At 36.9% G+C, this 12,398-nt stretch overlaps 1 protein-coding gene across 2 annotated transcripts in view; it reads left to right on the top strand.

Moving 5' to 3' along the window:
• The first annotated feature begins 491 nt into the window (after positions 1–491).
• Positions 492–12,398, top strand: part of LOC113232376 (glycerol-3-phosphate acyltransferase 1, mitochondrial) — a 79,939-nt gene continuing 68,032 nt past the window's right edge. For both annotated transcript variants that reach the window (XM_026467069.1, XM_026467068.1), the window contains exon 1: positions 492–633. In XM_026467069.1, the coding sequence (XP_026322854.1) occupies positions 524–633 (110 nt within the window). In that variant the 5' untranslated portion in view covers positions 492–523. The remainder of the gene's footprint in view (positions 634–12,398) is intronic.

Raw genomic sequence — 12,398 nt, 5'->3', positions numbered from 1 at the left:
GTGTAGTTATGCTTGTGCTTTGTTTGTTATCTATCACGCCAGTGTTAGTGACTGGTCCGTGTGGAGATGGGCACGGGGCATCTAGCTTTACTTTTCTGTTTACATCGCATGTTTCACTCACTTCGACTTTGTGCTTAGTCGAGTCGGTACGCTCCGTTTGAACGCTCCATTCGGTGCTAATTTTATATAATCGACTTACAATGGAATCGATAGCCCGTGAATAATTATTTTATATTTGAATTTGTTTCTCTTTTCAAATAACATAAAAATTTACTTCAGATCTTGAGGTCCATAGACGTGATCAAGAACGTAATAAATTTTTAGACTTGAAAAGTCTACAAATGACTTTCTAAATTTAAGTTAAACTTAAAATTAATTCAAAACATAAAAAAAAAATTAAAAACATTATACATACATATAGAATTAAAAAATTCCGTTAAATATAAGTGAAATTCTGTGTAATGGGACAAGTGAGGTAGTGTGCGAACAGTGGTTCGTGTGGTCCAACGGCGAGTGGTCCGAGATGGATACAATGATAAACGTATGGGCCGTGGTCGAGCATGTGAGGGTGGCCAGCGGTGCCGCTGAGCTCGCCATCTTCACCGCCATATTATATTGGTTCTTTACTTCAAGGTTTGTTTAATTTCTTTATTTTTATTTATTAAACATTCGTATTTTGAAATATCTTCCATGCACATTAAGTTTTTTGTTTACATTGTAAATTTTAACGCTCTATAAATGACGTAAGGTACAATTTTTAACGAAGAATTTTGACAATGTATTAGGCGTGGTGTACAGAATCGTTTCCTTAGATTTTCTATAATGTTGGAACTTTAAAACATAACGTTTAACTGTTGTTGGAACAAAGTTATTTGTTTATTGAAGATGTTTTAATATTAACTCTAGCTAAGACCAAACAATACTCAAAGCCTTTGTTTTTCATTGAAAATTTACTTCACTGCGACACACCTATCCATAACAGTTTCAGTGGCACTCGGAGCAAATCGATCTTAGGGGCACCGCCACTATGCCCGTCTCCCTGAAATATAAGTTTAAATATAAGTTGACAAATCCTATGTCCCTGCAATTTCACCAATACCCTTACTTACCCTTCCAAACCGGTAAACTTCATATTACTGCTTGGCGGCAAAAATACGTAAGGACCTGTGCCCAGTTCCTTTGATGCGGCTAGATTCTAACCATAGACTTTTTCGCCAAATCAAGGGTATCATTCTCCCACGGAGCTATGGAATGAGACAGCAGACTTTACTTTGTCTATGTGTTTGTTGCAGATTATTTAATTTATATTTTATTTGAGGATTGAACACCTTTAAGAATAACTCAAAATGTTAAAGAAACTGTTTATAATATTTTTTATGGATTCCTTAACGCCTATTTGAAAATCTGAAGTAACATAGAGTAATAACAGTGTGTCAGGCTCATACTCAAAGGAGATCCCTGTGTTGAGTGCCAGACAGAGCATTTAATTTGAAAAGATTGATTTCGCAAAATGTTCTAACGGGAATCAAACTCTCCTTGTGTAGCGCCCACGGCACTAACCGCTGAGGTTGGCAATTGAAAAATTGTTAACTTTATTGGAGAGATTCAATTTTTTTAACCGACTTCAAAAAAGGATGACGTTCTCAATTCGACTGTATGTTTTTTTTGTATGTATGTTACGCGATAACTCCGGTATTTGTGAACCTATTTTCATGATTCTTCTTTTGTTGATTTTGCTATTTCTCCAATTCAAGGCGTTTTTCTCTCGATATTCTTTGAGTAGTGAGAACAGATTTTTTTATCTCCAGTGTCAAGTCCTGTGTAGTGGCGAATTTAAGGATATTTCAATAAAACTTAGCAAATAGATGTAATTCCATGTACTTTTTAAGTCGGTTTTTTTAGTACTCTGTACTGAGATTATGTAGTCACAGCTAAGCAATACCACCGACTTATTACAAAGTTGTACATCAATATTTGAGTCGGATTTCGTCTCTTCTTGAAAAACAAAGCTATCACGCTGCTGCTTCACGCCTCCGGGGTAGTCCCATTGGCCATGACGGCGTTGAATAGCTCCTTGAGCTTTCAGAGCAATGGGTCTCCTGCCCTGAGAAGCTCAGAGGTTATTAGATAGAGCCTTCCCATTATTAAGCTGTTTAAGAGCCCTCCTATCGTTTGTGAAATGGCGTGAAAGTGTTACTCTTGGGTCGTTCGCGATGGGTGGCTTTGGAGCACGCGAGGCATATAGACTGCTGTAACAGTCCTCGACTTCTGCGAGAATTTCTGGAACTGATGTGACAGTTTTACCTTCCGAGGTATTTAGCTTCGTCAGTTGACATCTACCCAGTCTTTTGCAAAGACTTTCGACCCCCGATTCCTCTCAATAACTTCTCATATGAGTTGCGTATTGAAGCTATGGAGGTCGCGTCTCACCGACTTGCGGATGGTTCTGACGAAGCTTCCTCTGGCATCTCGCGTCGTGTCCTCATCAATTCTGGAGTCTCAGTCGAGAGTTTGGACTTTCGGGCTCCTCGCTGTGTTCTGAAGTGCCTAATTTCCTCTTCGCGAATTACCCCTACCACACCTTCAAGGTCAACATTTGCCGTGGTTTCCAGCAAAGCGAAGCGATTGCTCAGTTCCAACTGGAACGTTTCAGAGCCATGCATGGTTTGGAGCAGTGTTGGAAGAATAAGAGATCTCATCATACGGCTTCTCTCGACCTTGAAGTCGATATTTAGGGTACCTCTGACAAGTCTGTGGTCGCTACCGGTATTGAACCTATTGACACACACCGTCAAGACTTTTTGAAGAAAGTGTTCATGCAGAACAGTCCCTGTATGTCCAGGAAGTTTACCAGCATTTGCCTCCTTTGGGCCGCTAGACCGCTGCCCCCGCGCAGATTTAACCGCGCTTTGACGCACATCTGCGTCTCCGCCACCGCGCGCTTGATTCCACGTGTCGCGCTCCGTCGCGAGGCGCGGTGCAGTGTGTTAATCGCCTAATTGTCATGGACAGGTGTAGCTTACCATCAGGCGCACGACTTGTGGATCCCATCACTTGATGTTATAAAAAAAATATTCAAATTCTAAAACGCAAAAATAATTAGAGCGAAGTAATTAAATTTTAATCACTAATAATAGTTCGTTCTCCGATGATTTGTGACCTCTTTGTGACTTCTTTTGAGTCACATCTTAAAATATGCTCTATTATTATCACTCTACGTGATAATTATAAAACTCTGACATTATAGATGAACAATGACCTCAATATCGAATGTTTCATAGGTAACACTGATATTAATTGCATGTAGTGATATTACTTCATTGTAATGACGGTAATATATAAAAATATTACTATTTTCTTTTCAGAGGCACGTCAAAAATATTTCGACTTTTTTCTATAGCATTTTCAATTTTGCAAGTTATCACGCGTTTGTAATTTATTTTAATAGCTAATGTTCTTTATCACATTTGTCACAATAGGTACAAAATGTAGTAATCTAAATAAATTTGCCTATTTATTTAGATTTGTGTCATAATTTTATTATAAATAAATTACATTTATGAAAAAAATTGCCAAGTTTAAGGTTCTTGTAGTAAGCAAGTAATATTTTTCAAACGATTAGGGTGTTCGTTACGAGTAGAGATAATGTTTTATAACAGATTGTTGGATTTGTATAAATTACATACCAATGCTTGATATGTTGCTTCAGATTTGCCCATTGTCACTGTATATTATTTTCAAGAAACTTTACCTGAAGCCGACACCCACTTATATGTCATTCTTTTATCGACTAAGCCTACAAATCCACTTGCTCATCGTTCTCAGACATCGACTATATAACCAGAATAAAGACAAAATATCATTTAATTTGTTTGAAAACTATTCTGCCAAATCATTACTGTGACAACTGCGCTCCGATTGGCTAGCCCGAATTCGAAACAATTGACGGGTGTAGTCAATTGTTTCACTTCAAATCGTCTAGTTTGACTTGAGCTTTGCTGTAATGGACTAATATTACAAAATTACATATTTAATTACCGATGAAATGTGATGTAATTAGATGTTTTGTAATTAGATGTTTTACTGTTCCCGCACCACCGAATGGAACAGCCCCTATTGTTAAATATATTATCTTTATTACAATAAATACAGAATATTTTTGGAATATACGGAAACGTACACACAGGTCAGTTGTAGGCGCAGTACTATTTCAGTTTTCTAATTTGTGATTTCAGCGCAAACGAAAATTGATACTTAAAAGTGATATAAGGCCCATTTGCCTGATGAGTTGCCAGGGATGGATGGCCTTTATTTTGTCTCTATTTCTGGTTGTATACTTGATATTCTCAGACTTGGCCCTATTTTTTCACATGCGCATTCTTGTGGGATAACTTTATGGGACTTACGTATAAACTATATGTCATACCTACATAGGTATGAAAACAATATGTTTAAGTATGCAATTGATGCCAGCCAGTGGTTAAGTCTTTAATTTCGAGATCTGGCCATTGGTGTTGTTTTATAGTAAATTATTATTATTATTATATATTATATTTTTTTGCAGCAGGTCCTTGTAAAAGAGTTCGTCCAAGGAAGTACTGTCACCTTACCTGTTTATGCCGACAACCTGTCATGTGTGCATTACTGCGTTCCGGTTTTGAGGTTAAGGTGAAATTACAGGCACTTGGGACTTGTCAACCATAGCTGACAATAATAAGTTGGACATATCCAAGGGTGACGTGGGCAGTGGCAATGCCCTTCAAATCTTTGCGATTTAAACCTTTGACCGCCGTGGACGCTTTAAAGCGTCTTACATTAACTTGGCTGATACGCAAATAAAGCCATAAAGCGTCAGTGAAACCCTTTTATTCTCAATTGACATTAATTAATAAATATTAACTGCACTGCAACTGCTTGTTCGCCCCGTCACTTAGTATTATATATAAAAAAATATTATTCTTATTAATTTTTCGTGATAAAACACGCTGTCAGTGTGCCGCCTTTTGTTTTCGAACGTTGTCTGACACACTGCCGTGTGCACATATTGCGATAAAAATTAATTAAAAATAGTTGATGTAACACCAATTAGAATATTGCCATCAAATTTCAATTAAAGTTTCCTGGAATGCAATTTGCATCACAAAATTATTAACACAAAGAAGTATTATCAAAGAAGACATTATTTAAGGTTATCTACTGACTGTCAATGATTCCGTAATTACTTTGTACCGCTAAAACGTTTTTGTTTCTTACTGATTTCTTTGTTGATTATCATCAGTTTTGTGGGTGGCCACGGGAGTTACGACGCCATAAGGGCTGGGGTATAATCCCTAGTTACGGCCGTTTTCCCACTATGGATGACTTACGGGACTACTCTCGAAGTTCGTTAACAATAGATGGGCCCATTCGATACTGTCAAACGGTCCGTTCGAAACTATCAAATCGCATTGTCATTATATCCTTAGTTCTAGACCAAATTCAACTGCCTCCGTGGCCGAACGGTTCCCATAATGGACTACCACGCAGAGGTCCGGGATTCGATTCCCCGGCCAGGAGAAATATTTGTATGGTCTACATTTACTTCACTCGTGAATTTAGGTGTAATTTATGGTTGTCTATGTGTGTGTCCATGGCACCCGCGATACAGGGTTTCTCTAGTGCGAGGCTATGAGTGTGTGCGCGTAAAAAAATCTAGTTTCAAGTCTATAGGTAATCCATAGAGAGAAAACGGCCGTAACTACGGATTTCGTGCTTCGAGAGTAGGGCCCACAGAACATTTTTTTCTGGCGTGGTAGAGCCACTGGATATAGCTCACGTGCCTATGTACCTTCATCATCATCTACCCATTTATACGTCCCACTACTGGGCACGGGTCTCCTTTCAGACGAGGGTTTAGGCCATAGTCCGCAACGCTGGCCCAATGCGGGTTGGGGACTTCACACGTTTTCCGAGGGTTGTGAACCTTCTTCAACATGCAGGTTTCATCACGATGTTTTCCTTCACTAGAAAGCTAATTTCAAATTAAACGCACATAAATTTCGAGAAACTCAGAGGTGCGAGCCGGATTCGAAGCCACGACCCTCTGCTTGACAGGCAGTAGGTCATAAACCATTAGGTTACCACGGCTTTTTTGTATAGGTATGTTTATTTTATAATACCAAGTGATGGGACGGACAAGTCGTACGCCTGGTGGTAAGGACACGCCATTCCATAAAATTTACAGTGGAAGCGCAAAGATCTTAGGGGTACTGCCACTGCGCCCATCACCCTTGAGAAGTCCCATGTGCCTGTAATTTCACTAGCACCCCTGCCCTTTCAAACCGCAGTAATGCTCACTACTGGTTGGCGGCAGAAATAGGTAAGGTGGCAATATTTCCCTGGACGAAGTCTTTCCCAAGGAGTTCTACTGCTACGGAAATCTACGTTGCAGGCGCAGCCTAGCGATTATGCCTATATGCATTTAGTCTAATTTCATTTATTTGTAATTTAGTCTCGTAACTGCTCTTTCTTGTAATTTTTTTTAAACCGATTTTCCCGCTTTCAATACGTAACTCGAGATCGTGGTTTTCAAAATGGCGGATGTTGGACAGACCGCGATGCAAACAAAGATATTTGGACCCCTTTCATACAGCGATATGACTATAATTTATATATTTAATATTAAACACACCCTTTAGTTTTTGTGTATTTACAGGCACGTGTGTGGAATTGCATTAAATACATGTAAAACAAATGAGCTGATACACAAATTAAACGATATCATTCTTGCTCAAGGACTCTCTGTGATCCGAAACACTGAAAAGCACTATATGAAACAAGGAAATGTAGTTTATGTGTGGTTTTAATATGTAACTTTAGGGTTCTTTTCATCTTACGTTAAACATAATTTAGTGGTTTCTTTTATGATATCAAGTGACCGGATGGACAAGTCGTACGCCTAGTGGTAATCGAGTAGACGCGCCTGTCCATAGCAGTTGCAGTCCCACTCAGAACTTTATATCGCAAAGATCAGGAGGCCTACCACAACCTCTTAAAACAATATTATTTTAACCTTACATTGACTTTTCATACCATGACGCGCATAAAGTAAGCTTATTCTAATGTTAAAACTATGATGTTTTATTAGCAGTTTTGTGACTATTCATTCACTCAGTTCGTACTATGACGCGACTTTAACATTAAAGTAATATTGTTCTTATGTCAAATTTAGCAATCATAAAATAGTTATACGCGGATGCAATGGAAACAATATTATTTTCGAATTTATTGTCTAAATGTTGAGTAAATGTCAACACTTGGCTTGTTTTATTTCTTTTTTTCATGAAAATGCGGAAAAGTAATTGAAAACAACGTAATTTTAATAGATTTCATTATTACATACTTCTCTTTTTTTGGCAGTTAAAATTTAAAAAAAAAAAAATATAGCATTATTTCTTTCCTATTTTTACTAAGGAATAGACAATATTGGGAAATCATTCGTTCTTTCAGTCACTTTAGCAATAAAATATTACTTTGTTGATAGGTTTGTCATGGTACGAATATTAGTAAAATTATAATAAGCTTACTATAAGCTTACATTGAAGTAACATTGTTTTTTGAAAGGTTATGGTAGGCCTCCTGAAGGGCATTGACACTGAATCCGTCACCCTGAGACATAAGTTGACAAGTCCTATGTGCCTGTAATTTCATTAGCACACGTACCCTTCAAAACCGGAATGCAGTAAATCCCACATTACCGCTTGGCGATAGGTAAGGTGGCAGTACTTCTCCTGACGAATACTAGTCACTAAACGGTTTGGAAAATTTGGAGGGTAAAAATAATATTAACATTAAAAACATTCAAAAATTGGCAAAAAATTAACATACCTAAATGTTTTTTTTAAGTAAGAAGTATCAAATCTCCGCAAAAGGATATGCAAGAGTAAATGTGAGTATGCGAGTGAATGTGACTACGTGTGTGTGCGTTGGTTTGAATGTGTGTGTGTGTCTTAGTATACACCAACACACATACGTTAGTGATAGAGACTGGTTGTATTTGTAGGGGAAAGGTGTCAGGGTACGCATTTGCGACAATTGTTATTATAATATACGTTGCTCATAATATGTTGAGATTCCTTCACTAACTAGGAAAAGCCGCGCAGATGTTCATCAAACATAGCTAAGGATCATTATTGTTGGAAACCCCAATAATTATTAAGTTGGCATTAGTACATAAGTCATACCAACACAATAAAAGAAAATATTGTAAAATTCTCGCATGTACGTCCTTACTACCTACATGACGGCAGAATAAATATGTCACACCTCAGGTGCCATTTTGTTATTAAATCTACTCAATACAGCCTGAAACCAAGCCTCTACATAAATAGTGATAATAAACATGGTCCTTCGAAAACTCAGTCCATCCGTGAGCTCTTCTTTCTTACATCTCTATGAATTATTATAATATTAGTTTGTAAGGCAGGTTTTTTAGGGAAAGCCGAAAAAATATTATGTTTTTTTCAAATACGTAGAAATAGGCTTATTTATTTTTAATATACGGATAACGTGTTGATAAGTAACTGCTGTGATGACAGACAATGAGCACATTGAAAATTATTTCAGTTTGAATTGCGTTTCAAATGTAAAGTAAACAACGTGGTATCTACGTTGAAAACAATGGAAATATATACAAAAACAAATTCGTGCTACGCAAAATCATGATCAATTGCCGGCAGTGTAAATGACACGTAAGGGCCAAAAAGTCAACCATTCAATGTTGATAAAATTTCAAGAATATTCATCAAAATTTGGGTTTTTAGGTTTTAGGTTAGGTTTTAACTTTTGTACGTATATAGAGCAAATTTTTATGATATCAAGTGACGGGATGAACAAGTCTTATGCCTGGCGGTAAGCGACACGCCTGATCATAAGCGCCCAGTTACACGAACACGAAAGTTTTCTTACTGCTGCCGAGCGGTTGCCGTTCGTCTACCACGCTTTCACGTACGTTAATGGCGAATCTGAATTCTATTTACTAGGCAACAATATTTAAATTTCTCGGAAAATGAGAAATATAACCGCGCGATGGCCGCGCGGTAGCCGCTTGGCCGCCGCGTAGGTCAAAGGCAAGCCAGACTCGCGCGCGCGCCACATTTGTTTGGTCATTTAAGTTAAAATGTAAATGCTAAATAAATAGAGCGTATTTTGCTATAACAGTTCGGTCTCTAAACAAGTGCACGCGTGTACGTGAAATTCGTGTCAAATAAACGCGCGCTTTGCAGTGCCACTAAAAATTGCAAAGATTTGAGGACTTATATGCACTGCTCCCGTCAACCTGATACAAAGTTGACAAGTCCCATGTCCCTTTAGTTTCCCCTACACCCTTCGAAACCGAAGCATGGTATTGCTCCATTACTGCTTCGCTGCAGAAAGAGGTATAGCAATACTTCCCTAGGTGAACTCTTTCACAAGGAGCTGCACTACGTTTGGCGCACTGTTAGTTTCCGGGATAATTAAGAAAAAAATACTATAAATGGTCAGAAATGAATTTATTGTTTCTCAAAATATTCTCCGTTAGCGTTAATGCACTTTTTCGTACGAATGAACCAATTTTGAAAACATTTGTTGTGGCACTCTCGGTGACAATCTCTGAAACATATTTTTCATACTGTTCGACAGTCTCAATAACTTCTGGCAAACAAATGCAATCCAATCACTATTCACGGTACAACGATTCTCCAAAGCAACAATAGTCACGTGTCCAGTTTTATTAAAAAAGAAGGAATCATTCACTTAGAGGCACTTTGCACGCGCGCCACTTTTAATATTTATACTGCAAAAAGACGTGCATTACAATGCCGTGTGAGCGGGGGGTAAAAGTGCTGGTGAAATTACAGGCACCTGAGACTTGTCAACTTACGCCTCAGGGTGACGTAACCAAGCGTAACCGTATAAAAGAGTCGTTTAACCAAGGTAAACAACTCTTTTATGGGGAACTGTATAGGTTTTTACAATAAGATTCCGGAGCATATATTAAGATTATCATTTCCTAAGTTTAGTTTAGTAGATAAAGATGTATGGAAAGACGACATGGCTCCAAAATCCATACAAATTTGATTCAAAGTGTATTCCATAGCATTTAAGTTTATTTGAAAAGAGCAATCCCTAGAGTTTCTTGCTCGTTCTTCTCAGTGAAGTCAGCGTAGTGAACGAGCAGTAGCTTAAATGTGACGTTTTTAATTGTAAATTTATTATTCCTATGGAATAAATGATTCTTTGACTTTGACGGGCGCTGTGGCAGTTCCCCTCAAATCTTTGCGACTTAAAGCTCTTAGTGGCTCTGCGACTATTATGAACAGGCGTAGCTTATCGTCAGGCGCACGACTTGTTTATTCCGTCACTTGATATTATTAAAAAAATCCTGTTTATATTCAAAGTTTGCCATTTACGAAGCAAAGCTATAGTAAAAGAAAAACTTAACATTCAAGGTTATTGTTCAGTTTCTTCTGCGTATTTGTATGACTTAAATCCATAGTAGTGACCTGTTTAGCTCTTGCAAGTTATATCGGTCTGTATTTGAAATAAATATTACAAATTATAAATGTATAACAATTGTTTATTTACAAAAAGCATCCCCTGGAGTTTCTAACTCCTTTTTTTCTGTTGAATTTGCCTTACGAATGAGTAGTACAGTTTAATCAAAGTGTATTTTGCTTTCCTATGAAAGAAATATTAATTCTTATATTATTTACTATATAAAAAACACGTACATGGTGCGTGCATTGCGCCTTTTTAACAATGTGACAGTAAATCGCTCTGAATTTGTTTTGTACAAGCATAGACACAAACAGGCGAGAAATGACCATACAGTCACTTTGACACATCACGTGACTGGCGATAATTACATAATTGTCTATTATTTTTGTTTTTTTTTATTGTGTTCTTTTTTTTGCATTTTTCATAAAAAAAATCTTATTTTGGCTTGCTAAGCACTTTATTATGTTTCATGTTGGTGGAAATTCGTCGATGGCGTTGGATTACTTGTTTAATATACTATAAATGTTATATTTGTCCGTGAATTTTCCTAGGATGTATAAATAAAAAATATAAAAAGGTTTACGACAGCTTCACTTTAAAAACAAAGTAAGATCGTCAGTTATAAGATAATTGTCACATACAGCAGTTATATCGGATAGGAACAATATAAAAAATGTGTTGAGCAATTTATTAATAGATAAATGTTACTATATGACATCAACGAATTCTTAAATGACACCATAACTTAATCTTTTTCACCTGACAAAGCCACTTGACTTTTGTAATTTAATGGTTGGAATGAATTAATTTGTTTTTATTATGTATATTCACTATTTTGGACATTAATAATTGATCTGACATTCTTGAATACTAACGATATTATAAACATATGTAATACTTTAAATATATTCTCTTTTTTTTTTTTCATTTTTATATTGTCAATACCGGTAATTGTGTTTGTATTATAATATTCATATACCAAATATGTGTACTTTCAATATGTTTGTATGCCAAATGTTTGGCCGGACACAGTGAAACTATACCTACTCATTTTGTACATGTCAACTTGCATATCTAACCTGTGTTTTCACAAATAAATGAATTATTATTATTATTATATAAATATGTGGTGATATCGCACCTCCAGTGAAACGGAGCCTTAACTTACTTTCGTGAAATTTGCAGAAAATGTGTTAAAAGTTTTATTTGTTTTTGGGACTACTGTGCACATTTTAAGAGCTCTTAAATGTTAGATATACTTAACTGCCTCCTTGGTCGAAGGGTTACCATGCTGGTCAGCCACGTAGAGGTTCGATTCCCGGGCCGGGAGAAATATTTGTAAAGCGTATATTTATTTCTCTCGTGAGTTTGGGTGTAATTTGTGGTTGTGTATGTGTGGTTGTCCATGGCACCCGCGACTCGGGGTTTCCCTTGTGCGGGGTTATGAGTGTGTACGCGTTATTTCAATATGCATTATGCAAAGTCTCTGTTTTTTCCTATAACTTCCGCGTTAGGCATTAGGCAATACTTTGGCATCATTAGAATATAATAGAATAGAATAGAAATCGTTTATTCCGTATGAAAGCGCAGTACACACGAATTACATTACTAAAAAATACATAACAGTTTGCGACTACAACATTAGATTTAAAGCAAAGGGAAAGCACAAAATGCCTCATTACAACCCATTTATTAAATAATGTGACTGAAAAAAATAAATAAATAAAAAAGAAAACTTAAATAAATAATTAATGTAACGAATAATAATTCACAAGACTTGCAGCGTGTGCGCTGTGCTGTTAGGGAATCCGTTATCCACTCAGCGTATTGTCGTCTCACTGAAGGTGCTACAACACTGTTTTTCAATGGATCTGGTAACA

This window comes from Hyposmocoma kahamanoa, unplaced genomic scaffold (genome assembly GCF_003589595.1).
Source record: "Hyposmocoma kahamanoa isolate Upper Pololo Valley unplaced genomic scaffold, ASM358959v1 76, whole genome shotgun sequence".
In the NCBI taxonomy this organism is placed as follows: Eukaryota; Metazoa; Arthropoda; class Insecta; order Lepidoptera; family Cosmopterigidae; genus Hyposmocoma; species Hyposmocoma kahamanoa.
The sequence above is the reverse complement of the archived record's forward strand: the minus strand, read 5'-3'. Positions and strand labels throughout refer to the sequence as shown.